Genomic DNA, 16,669 nt, shown 5'->3' on the forward strand with positions numbered 1-16,669 from the left:
GAGAGCCTGATACCTCCAGCTTTGTTCTTCTTTCTGAAGATTGCTTTGGCTATTTGGCGTCTTTGTGTGGTTCCATACAAACTTTAGGAATGTTTGCTCTATTTCTGTGAAAAATGCCATTGGAATTTTGATAGGATTGCACTGAATCTGTAGATTGCTTTGGGTAGAATGGACATTTTATGGGAAAACTGAAATTCTTATGTGACTCACAGAATAAGGAACTACTGACTGCCAGTACAACTTCGGCTCATCTGTATTTTGGTAGTAAAAATTAATACTTATTGAGTATACAATGTGTGTCATGCACTATATTAAAAACTTTATATGCAGTACCTCATTAATTCTCACAAGAACCTATGAAGTAGGTTCTACAATTATCCCATTTGGACTTGGAAGTAGATTAACGTGTGCCTCAATATCTTACAGAGGGCAAGATTTAAACCCAGATCATCTACCTACCTCCAAAATCCACACCATTAACCTGTAATCAATCAAATTATCAGCAATTTTTACACAAATAAGGCTATTAGCACCCTGCACATAGCTGTATTAGATCCTGCCGATAGCCCTCAAGGGAAAAACAAACAAAAAACCCCCAAAAACCAAAAACCACAGGGTACTACTATTTTTGCCTGAGCAAAGGACCAGAGATTTTTGTGAACCTACATAGTTCAAGGCCATATGCACGTCATGAGGGTAGCTCTGTAGATTCAGTCATTCAACAGTGCAGTACGCACTATGCATTAGCTACTTACTGTCCAAAGCATAGCCAGAGGATGAAACACACAAGTGGTCAGTCCTATCTTTTACTAGCCATGTTACTCTGGGCAGATTATTTCAACTTGTCTGCCTCAGTTTCCTAATATACAAACTGGGGATAATAATAGAGTGTCTGATACACAGGAAATGCTCAATAAATGTAAATTCAAAACATTATTTTATCTGAAGAGAATTATAAAGTCCATCCTCAAATATTTTTTAAAAACAATTTCTTTGATTTCTGGTATTCACTTACAGACCAGAAAGTTACTCATAAGAGAATATTACATTTGATTTTTTGGCCCTCCCCACCAAATATTAACACTAGAAGCCCCAGAGAGATCTAATGCTACAACTACCTGAATTTAAGAGTCAAGTACTGGGGAGGGAATAGCTCAGTGGCAGAGTGTGTACCTAGCATGCACAAGGCCCTGTATTCAATCCCCAGTACCTCCATTAGATAAATAAATAAAAACCTAATTACTTCCCCTGTCAACAACAACAAAAAGTCAAGTTTAAAGAAGGTTTTCAGAAAGTTGTGAACTGATAATATGAGAGCCAAAATGAGGAATATATTAAATGAGGAAATTATAAGCTTCTTAAAATATACTAACACTAACTGAGACAGTATGGGACTGGTATAAAGGATAGACACACATAGATCTATGGAGGAAAACAGAGAGTCCAGTAATAAACTCACATTTGTGGTCAAATGATTTTCAACAAAGGTGCAGAGACAATTTCAATTCAAGGTCTTTCTTTTCAACAGATGGTGCTGGGATAGGTGATATCCACACGCAAAAGACTGAATTTAGACCCCTATCTAATGTTATATTAAAAAAAAATTTATCAAAATGGACCAAAGCCCTAATTCAAACTCTTAGAAGAAAATAAGAATAATCTTTACGACTATGGATTAGACAATGATTTCTTACATATGACACCAAAAGCACAAGGAATAAAAGGAAAAATAGACTGGACTTCACCAAAACTAAAAAATTTTGTGCTTCAAGAATCAACACCAAGGAAGTGAAAAGATAACCCACAGAATGGAAGAAAAAAAATTACAAACCACACATCTGATGCAAGACTTGTACAGAGAATAAAAGTGGTCTGTCTGTACAGTGGAATATAATTCATCTATAAAAAGGAATGAAGTACTGACACATGCTGCAACATGGACAAACCCTGGGAACATGGTGCTAAGTGAAAAAAGCCACTCATAAAAGATACGCATAGTGTATTCCGGTAAATATTATGCAAAAGAATGAAATAGTCATCCATGAAATGAAACAGTCTTAAGATAGAGAAATGATATCACAGAAAGATGTCTATCATAATACATTTGTACACGAGTATAAATCAGCAATTCTCTCAAAACACTATGGTCTAGCACATCTTCTACTTTCCACATCAAATAATCAATGCCTTGGCCTTGCTCTATCGTCACCAAATAAAGTAATAAATGAACATCAAATAATAACTCAACTTTGGTAACAACCAACATCAGAATTACACTCTCATCCATTTAATATCTGTATTGTTCCCATCAAATCTCATGATTAGTTACCCTACTTAAAGCATAGGCAAAAACAACTTTAAGAATGTTTAGATTTTTCGCACATAGTTCCATGTTTCTGGTTGTATATAGAATGCATTTTTTAAAATGGATGATATAAAAATTCTCAGTAATGTTTAAAATTTATTTTTTAAATTCTAATTCATTAGTCAATATAATACTTACCCTAAAATCATTCTTAAATTTCTTTAAATCATCAATTTGTTTTCTATGTTCAGAAACAATTGGTGATATACCTGTAAAATTAAGAAGTGTTAGATACAGATTTCTTTCTTTTTTTGAATTGAGGTATAGTCAGTTCACAATAGTGTGTCAATTTCTGGTGTACAGCACAATGCTTCAGTCACACATGAATATACATATAGTACAGATTTATTTCTAATCTTTAACTTAAAGTTCTTTTAGAATGAGATGTTAGAAATGAAAATAAACTGTATCATCAAAGTAGTAAAAATTTCAATATATTAACTACAGATTTTGACATTTTGTCAAAATTAGACATCTATATATGCAAAATACTAAGAAAAAGTGTTGTACAAAAATACTCTGCTTTAGTCATGAGATTAGACACACCCCTTCCTAATTCTATAGTTATACCTAAAGACTTTTCAAAACTCTAACCTTTACTTTCAGCTTTTGAGAAGCTAGGCGATGTCTCATTGGGCTTCATATTTTCTTTATTCCCTGAAGGAGAGTTCTGCCTCTGATCATGAAGCCTGGAATCTTTAGCTAGAAAATATTTGACAAAAATGCAAAATTAGGAGGGGAGGGTATAGCTCAAGTGGTAGAGTGCATGCTTAGTTATGCATGAGGTGCTGGGTTCAATTCCCAGTACTTCCTCTAAGAACAAGTAAGTAAGTAAACCTAATTACCTCCCCACACCAAAAAAAAAAAAAAAAAAAAAAAAGCAGTCAGGATAGAAGCTATAAAAGTAAAATGGGAAAATATTCAACAATTTTGATCCTATGTTTTTGAAAAAGAACATTTTCATTTAAATAGAGGATTTCCTACTTTGCAGACATGAGAGACCAATAATTTTATTTATAAGATTAATATAAATACTATGTAAACCCTCTTAACAGATGTTCAAGAACATATGAAATTACTAGTATTAATTTACATAAAATTTCAAACGTGCCCTCAAATTCATATCAATACAGCCATTTTTCATATACTGTTAAACCTCTACAACTCAACTTCACAAAGGACATTATGGATCTGGAAGCTCTTTCTTACATACCCTCAATAGATGGGGTAACAGCTCTGTTGGATGCAGGACTGGCAGGCGTAGGAGATGCAGCTGGAACAGGCATAGCAACAGCTTCAGTTGGAATAATACCAGCCTGGGGAGAAGCAAGAACTGGCCCACTAGGAGTATTTCCAATACTATTCTGTCTGGGAGACCTGGGTCTGTGTGTTTTAGGGGATAATCTTGGAACTACAAGAAAGAGAAAAGTCATCCATTACATTCTCAGCTCAAATGTCACTTCCTTAAAAAGGTTCCTCTGAAGACCTAGGCAAAACAGTTCTATCTGATCTCCTCCCAGCTACTCTTTATCCTGTCATCCTGTTTTCTTTTCTGAAGTCTTAGGAATAGTGGTGATGACAGAATACAAATATTTGAAGAATGAAAGCAATTAACTAATACTTAAGTATAACAGTGGTTTCCCTCCTAACTAAATACATTAATTCTAAAAGGCAGTATTTTTGGGGGGATAGGGAGATTACATTTATTTGTTTAAAATGGAGGTACTGGGGATTAAACCCACTGAGCTATATCCACCCCACTCGGCAGTATTTTAAAATGAAGTTAGAAACTGGATTTCTAAGGCAGGATAAATGTCACTCACATTTTAGGATAAGAGTAACACCATTCTCTACTAAAAAGTGAGACTCTTTCTTTAAAATAGGTGGTGTGGGGGTGAGGGAAGCCCTAAGAAGTAGGCTTACTCGTTCCTCCTTCAAATATAAACTCAAATACCTTTTATCAATTTGCAGCCAGTATTACATGCTCTTTCTTACATCAAAATCTACTCTGCAGTAACTGAAGAAATTAGAAACTCAATTTAGCCCAAAGGGGAAGATAATCCAAGCAGGGTTTCATAATTCACATGACTTTCAAAATACGTATCTAATAGGTTTCATGTTTCACTATATACCTATTCAGATTCAAAGATTAGAGAAAATGGTCCAACTGGCTTCACTTTAGTGGTTCTTCACTTTAAGTCCCAAGCATCATGCAAGGAAGTTATTTCAATAATTGCCATTTTTCTCATTAGTGTAAAGAGCAAACCTACAACATCGTTCTATGTGTATTTCTACCAACTGTGCTTTTACCCTTTCACATCTATAATCATGTCGTTACTTTCAAAATTCATTTCCAGATCACCTGAGTAATGTCAAATAATGAATGGTACACTGAAGAAATAAAGATCTTGGAAATTCTTTTTTTTTTGTTAATTGAATTATTTCCTTGTAACTGTAGATCAAAGAAGAGAATAGAAAGTTCAAAGGAACTTACAATAAAATTATACCTATGTGAAACTGAACAGAGTATATCAACTAAAAACATTTAACAGATTTGGGTATTTTTTGTTTATTTAAGCTTGAAGATCTTCTTTCTTTTAAAGTTCTATGCATCGATTAAGATAGATTATGACCAAAACAACAGTCATTGCATGCTCTAACTGTATAGTTATCATGAAAGCAGAATATTAAGTAGCAAAAGCAGTCTTAACCTAATTGCAAGATCATGTCAAAACACATTTTTAACACTTTCACATCTGCCATCAGCACATTCTTCAGGCTAACCATAGATTAAACTTGGGCCCTCATGAGTGTTCATTATTTCTTAAAAGGGAAATAATTAAAAGGGTCACGAATTAGTGTCATATACAGATGTTGCAGAAACATACAGCATCGTAAGCCCAAAATAAATGTTGTGGAATGAAGCAATGAACAAAGTTGCTAAGAAGACAGGAAACACGATCCCTCCAAATATTGTTATTATGTACTGTATTTGCCTTCCATTTGAGTTACAAAACTACAAAGTATATTCGTATTTATAAACTTCATATGAATCTCATCACAAGTCCACAAAGTAGACTAGGCAAAAATTACTCATTGAGAAAACTGAAATTCAGAATGATCACATGATTTCCTCTAACAAATGGTGAATAAGTGGTAGAGCCTAGAATAAAAACACAGGTGTTGCAATTCTTGGTTACACCACTATTTTTCATATATACACTTAGACTTCCTTAAACAAAGCTCAAGCTCAGTCCTTTTTACATCTAAAACCAAAAATGAACACGGTCATTATGCTCCAAGCCAAGTGTTACCTACCCCCACTGACCACTGATGACCATGTGCCTCCCGCGGGACTGGTCCTTGCTGCTGGAGGAGTAGCTGCTTCACTTGGTGGGGTATGGGATACAAATTCTAGCCCACTGGAAATGGAACCCCTCCCAGCAGAAACTCTGTGATTTCGAGGGTGTCGCTGGGCTTTTGGGGACATCCTTGGAGGCCCTAAGAAAGGAACAGTGAACATCACATAAATGCCACAATGTCCACCAGTATTACTTTTTTGCTAAACACATACACCCCATTCTCTTCTCCCCCCAACACCCCTCTCTCTCATTTCTTCTCAATTAAAAAAAAACAAACACCATACATACTTTGGCCGTACTCTTTCAGAACTATTTTGTGGAATGCCATAAAATTTTATACATAAATTTTATTTTATTTTCCTTTACTTTTAAAGAAAAGGAGGGATGAAGTTGGTGGTAAGAAATCAAACAATAAGATGTCATAACTTTAAAGATTTTAGCAATCTGTTTAATTTATATTCATTATTTGTAGGCATACAAAAATCAATATAATAAAATGTTAATAAAAGTTATAACTACATGATGAAATAATTTTATTTTACCATATACGTTTAGCTTTTTCCTGCAAATTTTCTACAGTATATTACTTCTAAAATTAGAAAATACTTTTTTAAAACAAAAAACTATTAATCCCAATACACCTTTGCTCTATTGAATATATGCACATACCCTTCTTAAATTTCTCCAAAATCTTAGTTTATCTACCTCTTCTGCCATAATGATCAATTTTACAATCCATGTCTTAAAACAATCCTCACCTGTAAGCAATTTCTTATACTTCACAGGCTGTGAGCTGGAAATACTACTGTTAAGGCATGACTTCTAAGACTAGAATAACTGACATCCGGGGAAGAAATTTGCATTATATGAATTGTCAAAATTCGGCAACAATTTTGTCACCCCATTAGTGACTTCTATTTCTAAAGAAGTCTACACTGCATTCAAACAAAACTGTCAGGTGAAAACAGTAGACAGAATGGCTCTTAACAGAGAAGCCTGACAGTGCTAACACTCAGCAAAACTCATCCTTAATGTCAAAGCCAAGTCTCCTCACCCTCACCTTGCTGCCAAACTCTTTGGAATGTCAAATTAATTTGTGTCCTCAGTAGGAATTCAATCATGGACACAATCTTAAAAAGAACGTTAATGTGACATATTATAGTTCTAAACTGGAGATACAATTTGTACTGAAGAATGAATTTATAGTAAAGTATAAATTAATATTTATATACATTTTTTACATCCCTTTATAGGAAAAGATCAAGACAGCTGGCATAGCTCAATAAAATCTAAGTCTAACTTTAAAATTTTAATTCTTTTTTGGCAATACATAAAATACTTACTGAAATAAAATATTCTCTCTATATTAAATACAGAAAATCACTATATTTAATAGTTATATTTTGAAGTTCACATTTAAAAAATGGTTCAGTGTCACCTAACTACATGACTAGAAAACATTTTAATTCAAATTAGTTTAAAAGAAAATTGAATAACATAGTATCCCTGAATGTGCATTAAGGTATACTGTATACTTCTGATGTGAATCCTTACATCTTACTGTGGCAAAGAAGTTTACACTCACCAACGAGTCCTGTCTTATCTAACACATTCTCACAATGTGTACATCACTTATGCAAAGAGTGCAATAAATACAGCCACAGAATTTAACTTTTCATGTAGTGGCTACCATTACAGGCACTTCTGAGAAAGGAAGTCACCTTGAAAATCAGTGTAATGTGCTGTTCAAGGTTAGCCGCTTTAGTCAAGATCTCATGACCTCCCTGCCTGGATGGCAACAATTTATCAAAAATGGTCAAAAGAGTTTCCCCCAGGAAAGCACCTCATGCCAGAAAACTGTATTAGTCTCAACATAAGCAGTATCAACTGCAATTTCAATGAAAAAAAATCGATTAAAATTTTTACATACCACATACTCTAAAATAACATCTAAAGCCATTATTAATCAGAAAACAGATTTTAATTTATGCACTGAATTTAAATTGTGACTGTCCTATAACACATCCATGTATTTGATATGTAGCAATGGTGGATTTAAAATCAAATACTGAATGAGAATTTACAGGATTTTATTATTCTTTTTTTTGATAAGGGTGAAAAAAAACCCCAAACAAAAACCCTAAAGATTAATACATGACTTTTATTAACAATTTTATCTTAGATCAAGGACTTCTTTCACATTAAAGACTTTCACTATAAAATATTGCAAAGCTAAAGTTTTAATTTCCCAAGCACAAAAATCAAACTCTGTATTGTATTCTAAGGGTACACACAAAAGGACAGCTATATGCAATGTCCTTCTCAAAAACCTAAACCAACACTCCTGCCTGTGGCCAACAGGCAGATTCACTTGCATTTGGCCAAGGAGCTGTAAAGTGACAGGCTCTACAGTAAGTCCAAGGCTGGGTGAAGAAAGTTCACTGTTCACCACTAACTGTATACACTGTGTGGGAGCAGGGAGAAGGTCCTGGGGATATAAAGGAGCATCATTACCAGGCAGAGACAAACCCCCATTCTTACAATTCAGGGTAGTTCATAGCTTCACACAACATTTATCAAATTTCTCTCTAATGAACAAAAGGTTAATAGAAATAGTTTTAATAAACTAAAGTTAAAACACGGAAATTATAGGTTATTAAATAATGAAGAGGAAACTACTTTGTAATTATAAACTCACATAGGAGTTAAACAAAGACAAACAAAAACATGAACAAATCGTGGTATTGTACCTTCTGAAGACATGCGTTTAGGCATAGTAGAGACAGGAGCTGGAGAACCATGAGCAGAGGGGTGAGACGGGGGTCTGGATGGCCGCGAGGGGGGCCTGGAGGGCGGCCGTGTAGGGGTGGCTGCCCGAGGTGGAAGAGAGTTGGGACCTGACTGGTAGCGAGAAGGTGGGCGAGAGGAAGGAGATGGGCAAGGCGATGGCCAGGGAACACCTGACAGAACAAATGATATGAAGGAAAGTATAAAAACTAAAGAAAAAAATGAGGGGAAAAAAGTAAACAGAAAAAAAAGTAAAATGACAAAAATGATTTCTTGTACATTTTAACCCTTTGAGGACAGTCATTTGATTTGTTGTAAGTTTTAGCATAACTTAACTGACAAAAATTCACATGTAACTTTAACCTCCTTAAAATTAAATCTGTTTAAATGAATACACGTTCCCAAAGGGTTAATTAGGATCTACACATACTACTGAAGAAGACAGTTAAGACTTTGCCTATTAATCCTGCTTCTGTAACTGTTTCTTGGTAATCAATTGTTAAAAGGAGTATAACATATACTAGATAATTTCACACAATAAATCATAAAACTTAGGAATAAGATTATTTACTATATTAGTTTTAGCTTTTGAAACATCAGCTACTATATCCCATTAAAAATGCTGGTTTCTTATAACCATCTGTGACTTTCATCTAGTTTATACTTGAATTTAAGGCTGAGTTTGAAATTTCATTAAGCAAGTCCATTTAAGTGGAAATAAAACATTACTTCTATTTTCTAGTCACAGGAGTGACAGGTTAATGTTCACTGCCTTTTCAAAAAACATCAATTTAATCTTTTCAAATTAGAAAAAAGAAGAGTGACTTTCTAAATAATTTATGCAGTTAAACATTCATCTAAGAGACTGCTTAATAAACAATGCAACTACAGAGCAGTCATCACCAAATAAACTGACACTGATGGATATGCACATGTCAAAATACAGCTAACATGTAACATGACAGGTTACTTACCTTATTCTTCTTAGGAAAGAGTCCAGGTCTCCTCTCCATAGGGTTCCACACACTTGAGTATCATATATTTCCCAGCCCCTTTCAGGTTTTTTTACTTTGAAAATTCTGTTCATGAACAACTAAAATTCTTTACTCAGTGAGCAAAGAAATTTCACCCCCAATACAAAGTATAGAAAATACTCAAGAGTGTTCATTTGGAGAGGAATTCTGGAGAAAGACCCAATGAAAACAAATGAAATTGGAAACTTAGTGTTCTCTATTTTTCTAACTTTCCAAATTTAAATATCTAAAATTGAATGCCTGCTCTTCCCTCTAAGTTAGTAATATACTATCGGTATTATCAACGACTGTATTTCCATATAGTCTGTGGTACTGCTGTCCAGTATCTCCGACTTGTATGAGAGACCCATGGCCTGTAAGCTATATGTAACTTAGATTGTGAGGTAGAATAGAAAAAACATCTTCCTACTAAAAATGCAAGTTTCTTTTTTTCACTTAGCTGAACTACAATATCCATGCTTACACTAAGAGTTGTTTCTTTGTTTAAGCTCATTTTTTTTTATTTACCATCTTCGCATGACTCTCTGTCATGTCTTGTACTGCAAGTTACCTCAAATTCTTTCTTGAAGTAAGCAGAATATAAACAAACAGTTCAGGAAAATGAGTCTATATTAACCACTGAGTGTTTCACATAGATTATGATTTTCCAGGTAAACTACGTCTAAATAATTTTATCATCCAGTGTTTTTAAAATTGAGAACTAGGGGGACGGTATAGCTCAAGTGGTAGGGCGCATGCTTAGCATGCATGAGGTCCTGGGTTCAATCCCCAGTACATCCTTGAAGAATAAGTAAATAAGTAAACCTAATTACCTCCCCCAACCAAAAAAAACAAAACAAAACAAAAAAGTAAAATTGAGAACTGACCCAAAGTTTCCAATTTCTTTATATGTGAGGTGGTTTTTTTTTTTTTGCCAAGTGAATGTCTTTGGTTAAATTTAGCACTTTACCTTAATAAATGAGTATTTCATCTTGCTAAAATATTGTATATGCCAATAACTTACACCGATTTTACTAGTTTGATATCCACAAAGGCAAATTTAAATAATTTAAGTGAAAACTACTCCAGAGAAATCATTAGAAGTATGCATGTTCTTATCAATTATGGAAAATTATAAATATTAGGAAACTATATATCTGATTGATGACACTGACAAATTTGGTCAAAATACTTGCCTCCATTAACTACTCTTTGGTCAGAACCAGAATTCGGGTTGAAATCTGAAGTGTGAGAGGTGGATCTTGACGGCATGGAGCCTGATCCTGGCTGGCCCATACGCGGTGAATTCTGTCGCCCACTTCCCCAGGATATGACTTCTCTATTTCTTTGTCCAGGAGGAATATATTTATTTTCCCTGAAAATGAGAGATCCTCTAAATCACTTTATCCTAATAGGTCCAGGCCAATGAAACATCTAAAAGTAATTTAGGCAGAAGGGAATGCTTGTTATTAAAAGGTTAAACACTTAAATCAAACTGCCTGACTCCCAGACACCCTTATTCTTCCTCCTTACCCAAAGCTCTAGCCTCTGGCCTTTCTTTTCCCTCAGATTCTCCTCTTAGTAACATTTAACCGATGTGTATTCATTCTCATCCTACATGGCCTCCTTGCAGCTGATTCTATCATTCGTCTTCTTGAAACTTTCTTCTTCCTTGGCTTTCTCTGCTTTTTCTCTGTGATCTCTTCTCTCTGTTGCTGTTTAGTTTTTCATGGATTCAACATCAGTCCCCCAAATCCACACTGCCAGTTCCCACAGTCTCAACATCTCTTACCGAACACTTTAATTCAAATCATGAATCTAAGCTGTGAATGCCTTGAAAACAGAATGTGTATCTTACTCCACCAGTACACAGCAGGTGTTTCTCAACACATATTTATGAATAAATGCATGAAAGACTCGTGAGCCCTTCAAATGCAATAAATTGCACAAATGGACTCACTGTATCTCCCTTCAAACTTGCTCCATGTTTTCTATCTCCATTACCAGTACAACCACCAAACTGCTTGGTTATCAAATAAACTTCAGGGTCACTCCAGGTTTTTCTAACCTTTCCATCACCAGCCCTACCTCAATGTCCCAGAGTTGGTTCACACCATCCCTTACCTACCGAGCTTCATTAACAAATCAGTTCTTCTCACCAGCTGCTACCACTGCACCCTCAACACACACACTGTATTCCAGACATATAAAACAACTAGGTTTCTCCTGGACTGGCCAGGCTCCTTCTCCCATCTCTCACCATGTAAGGATTTCCTCTCTTTTACGTCTCTTTGAGTGGCAGACCTGCTATTGTATCATAAAGTGTCACCTCCTTTTTAGGCTTTCTCTGACCCCACAAGGTTACACAAGATTCCTCCACACTCATATGCTCCTAGTACTCTGAACACCCCTCTAAGCTAGTGAATCATATTGAACCGTAATGATGTTATATGCATCACCCCCACCTGTTCATTATTCTTTAACAAGCTCTTCCAGACCTTGGCTTGCTTATCACTGTATAACCAACACTTGGCTCCACAGAGGTGACACTCAAAAAAGATTACTATAATCTTTTCTCTAACAGAATCTTAAACCAACTCCATTTGCATTCTCTATCTAAGCTAAGTTAAAGGAAGATGAAATATAATAATAATAATACACCTTCTCACACAGACCTTGAGTTGTGTATCCAAAACACTGCATCATGATTTCCTTTAAATACCTAGTGTTTATGCTGTGGCCCTCACGTTCACTGGAATTTCTCTGAACTGCTGTGTATTTTTCTTCTTCGCTCCTATCATCATTTTCCAGGGCCACCCGGGCTTTATACTGGGCACTTGATTCAATTTCTTCTGCTAACTGGTTTGCCCTTGCTTCCCGTTTTAAAAATTCTTCTGAGTTATCCCTTTCTAAGGGCACCCTGAAACATGAGGAAAACAAAAAAGTAAAATGAGTATTTTTAAGACACAGTTTATATATCTGCCACAATCAACTATTAAGAGAGTTTAGAGTTTAAAATGCTGATAAAATTGTAAGAGAGTTATAGTCATCTATTTATTTTTAAATCAAAATTTGATTTTTTGGTTACTTTTTCCCCAGAGAAACAGAACATTTCCAAAACTGGTAAAATTGACTATTCCCCCATTACCTCTACACTTGCCAATTTAGAGTTTTTAACAGTGAAAAAACAAAACAAAATTTATTTAGAGGAAAAAAATTATGTATAAGTAAACTACATTTAACCCCTATTTTAATGGGAATTTATCAGCTGAGCTAGTAACAGGATAATTCTTTCATGTAAATGTTTATCTTAAAATCCAACAGAAACATTTATTCAACATCATAATTTAAGCTGATGAAAATAAAAGACAAATGCAGTAAAATAAAAGCAAACTTTTAAAACTTACGTATATGAAGATAAACTGCTATCGTATGTAGACACAACACCATAATTTTCTTCATTATATCGAAACATATCATTGGGATCCCATCCATTAGACTGGAAGAAAATGAAGCTTATTTTTCAAAATGACACAGTATTCTTTAATTCAGTTACAAATGATTTACATTAACAATATCTATCAAACTATTCAAGCAAAATCTAGCAAAATCGAAAATAAGAAAAAATTTTCTTTAAAAATGTCTTAAGGAAAAACTTTTCTTCTACATATCAGCCCCTACAAGTTGGTAAATAACTACAGATGAACTCTGAACAATTCAGGGGGTAGGGTGTTGGGGGCACAATTCCCCGTGCAGTTGAAAATCTGCAGATTCAACCAACTTCGGACAGTGCAGTACTACAGTACTATTTACTACTGCAAAAAACTGCGTAAGTGGACCTGCGTGGTTCAAACCCATGCTGTTCAAGGGTCAACTTTATACAAAACAATTATCTGAAATGTTATTAGTAAAAGTTTAGAACACTTTAGTTACTTCATAAACGATGTGCCTTCAGGTCAGGGTTCTCTCCTTTCTCTACTCCCTAACAGAGACCCTTCTGTAAGGTATTTACATGAAATCTTCTTGAAGGTCTGATGGGCAGAAAAGGGTAAAACACAGCGCATAACCATTCACAGCTCAGAAGAGAGGGCACAGCAACACCTGAGGAATGCTGACGGCAAGTTCAACACTAAAGCTCGCCTCCAAGGTCACCCAGCAGCCCTGGCTCCTTCTGTGCTACTCCAGATAAAACTGTAATGTAATTCCACCACTAAATCAACTCCTAGGCCTGACATGTGTGGGCAGGAAACTGGTTACCTACGGAGGCTGTAAAATTACTTTTAGCATATGCTCCATGTAAAAATTTAAATCATTCAGAAAGACATCCAGCAAAAAGCAGTCTTCCAATCCCAGTGTGCAGAGACTTACTATTAACAATTTACTATTACTATTAACTACTACCACTGTTAACAACTTCTTGGGCATAATTCCAGACATTCTCTATGTGTATGTAAGAACATGATCAGTATGATCAGCTCTCTTTTTTGAAAACTCAAATAGGATTTTCTTGTTCTGCAACTTGCTTTTTCTTTTAATAAGTCTTAGCTATCTTCTCGTATCAGACTTCTTTTCAGTGGAAATACAGTACTTTAACTGAATGGAGGTGCAATAAATCTATTCAACTTGTGCCCTACTGATGAATAGTTAGGATGTTTCCAATTTTTCACTATTAGAAAAAAAATGCCGTGAAAAATATCTTCATACATAATTATTTGAATGTCTTATGGATATAACAGCGAAAATAAATTCTCAAGAGGTAGAACTGCTGGATCAAAGTATACGTGTGTTTTAAATTTTGATAAACATTGCCAGAATGCTTTCCAGAAAGTATCTACCAATTTATTCACTTCACTATCAATTTAAAAAAAAAAAAAAAAAGAATGCCTGCTTCTCCATATCCTCCGCATAAGTGATATGCTGCACAGACCTGAAAACCTTCGCATTAAGTTATATACAATTCTCTAAAAGTTTGAAAATTATTAATGTTTTGCCAATGTATTTCCAGTTTTACAACTGGACAATGACTTAGACATCAAACACAGACTTGCTATAAGGACTTTTCTAATATTCAATGAAAGTTTCTTCATCCAATTCAAATTTTGCTACCTAAACACTCGTTTTTGGCAAGAGATTTTGCTTTTGTATCTCCTCATTTAGAAACAGGACTGAGATAATTCTAATGATAGAATCATTATCAAGTATTTGATTTACAGATGATATGTTATGGGAAAAGTAAAAATAACATATGCCAAGAGGCTTTTGGAAATAGCATATTTTTGTGGAGAATTTCCTAATTTTAAGGCCAAGAAATTTACTTACTGCTCTACTTCTAATGTAACCTAACTAAGTATCTTAATAACGAGTACTTCTTAGATAAGAAGCCTAAAAGTCACACTTTGACCTCACCTCTAGGTAAAGTCAACAAACAATTAAGACACCAATTTCCTTAGGCTGCCTTATTCTGCAGAGCATTCAAAGCACAACATGCCATCATTTCTAGTTTCACATGATTTCCAATTAAAAATTTTAAGCTGCTTATTATGACTTATTTTAAAAACATAGAAATAATTCATAAGCCCCCTAAGAAATACTTTTCTATATATATTGCCAGGGTTTGTGGGTGAGTGTGTAGGTGGGGAGTCTCTATTTACACAATAAAACTGCTGCATTAAATATATTCACAACAACATAAAGTAAAACCAAGTAATAGGATGTCATATTCTATCACATGACCGTAGTCTGATACTAATTGAAAATGTTTTGCTTACGACATCATTTTCCAAAGCCTCCAGTTCCTCATTGGTAGTGAGTTCACCTGCATCCCACGGCTCCAGGTCCTTCTCTTTGTGTTCACCATTCACTTTAGCACTGATAGCAGAGTCAGTGAAAGCATCTGCAAAGCATGGTTTTGGTTGAAAGATTACACAACCAGACATCGGGCTACACGAATACACACATGAATTATCAACAAAGATGTATGCTAAAAGTAATTAGGAAAAGAGAATTTCTGACACAGAAAGAACAGCATTTATTAATAGTATGCCTTCAGATGTGTAACACTTCTAATACTATAACCTTCAAAAATCTTAATTCAGTAAATGGTATCATAGATGATTACTGGTGAAGGTATGTTTTTCCTATATAATCTTAAGCCATATGAAATGTTAGAATGTAGTCACATAAGGCATTAAATTACATTAGAGATACTTTGTGTTTCGGAATTGGTCCAGAAAATTTCTATTAATCCACCTAAAACAAGATCTCTTTTGTTTAACAGACCTACTAATAAGACATACCCTCAGGGTGCCTACAGCCAAACATATACAGACTTTTCAACTTTCTAAAATTCATGTCTATATGCAGGGGATCAGTATCCTAATATACTCTTGTTATTTTAGCAACTGAAGCCATTCTAAGTGACCCGTCCCCTCACAGAACCTGTATTTCCCTATAGCCACCCTGTCACAAAGTCCAGGCCCTATGGAGTTACTTGCCCCCAGAAGGTCCAGGTGGCAAGCCTACTTGGACTTCCCGTCAACACCTTCTCCCTTAATGAATCTTCTCTTCCTCTGCTAACGTTACTGAGGACCACTAGCTTGTGAGAGCAACATGGCCCCAGTGTGTTCAGCTGATAGGAACTATCTCACAGCTTCTGTCCAGCAAAGGAAATTTTTCTCCAGCTGGAAATTAGAACCTAGGTAAATAAAGGCCTGCTTGCAATGACAGTGTTAGGAAACGCTCTGGAGATACAGGTTTGCAATACCTAATTATCAGCTTAAGATACTGGCTTGCATTAGATGCTGGCCCCATAATGTACTCCCTAGCACAGTGCTAGGGAGTAGTACTTCTGCTGATCTGGCTCTGCTAGCCAGTACTGGCTTCCAGCCACTACGCCCTCAACCCTACTGCAAGCTACCACCAAGGAGGAGGAAGAAAAGAATCAACAGCCGTGTCTCCCTCAAGTGACAATTCCAGAGAGATTTTTTATTTGGTACTGCTTCTATAACTGTCATTGGCTCCCTAAGGGGCAAGGTGATGGCACAATAAGAAACTTTAGCCAGCAAATTTAGGCACGGCACTATAAGCCCAGTTAGCTCTTACCTCCTCGCATCCCAAACGAGGGGTAGACGGGTTGTGTTCAT

General features: G+C 35.3%; 1 protein-coding gene across 10 annotated transcripts in view; it reads right to left on the minus strand.

Annotated features, from left to right (window-relative positions):
* The window catches only part of ATXN2 (ataxin 2), a 99,873-nt gene that overhangs the window by 30,801 nt on the left and 52,403 nt on the right, over nucleotides 1-16,669 (minus strand). For 5 of the 10 annotated variants that reach the window (XM_032471223.1, XM_032471217.1, XM_032471218.1 and 2 more), the window contains exons 6-14: nucleotides 15,296-15,420; nucleotides 12,935-13,026; nucleotides 12,250-12,447; nucleotides 10,724-10,902; nucleotides 8,478-8,723; nucleotides 5,684-5,866; nucleotides 3,579-3,776; nucleotides 2,960-3,067; nucleotides 2,504-2,574 (exon numbers count right to left, since the gene is read on the minus strand). In XM_032471223.1, coding sequence (XP_032327114.1) covers nucleotides 2,504-2,574; nucleotides 2,960-3,067; nucleotides 3,579-3,776; nucleotides 5,684-5,866; nucleotides 8,478-8,723; nucleotides 10,724-10,902; nucleotides 12,250-12,447; nucleotides 12,935-13,026; nucleotides 15,296-15,420 — 1,400 coding nt within the window. The remainder of the gene's footprint in view (nucleotides 1-2,503; nucleotides 2,575-2,959; nucleotides 3,068-3,578; nucleotides 3,777-5,683; nucleotides 5,867-8,477; nucleotides 8,724-10,723; nucleotides 10,903-12,249; nucleotides 12,448-12,934; nucleotides 13,027-15,295; nucleotides 15,421-16,669) is intronic. The other 5 variants (XM_032471219.1, XM_032471220.1, XM_032471224.1 and 2 more) reach the window with 3 other exon arrangements.

This window comes from Camelus ferus, chromosome 32 (assembly GCF_009834535.1).
Source record: "Camelus ferus isolate YT-003-E chromosome 32, BCGSAC_Cfer_1.0, whole genome shotgun sequence".
Taxonomy (NCBI): Eukaryota; Metazoa; Chordata; class Mammalia; order Artiodactyla; family Camelidae; genus Camelus; species Camelus ferus.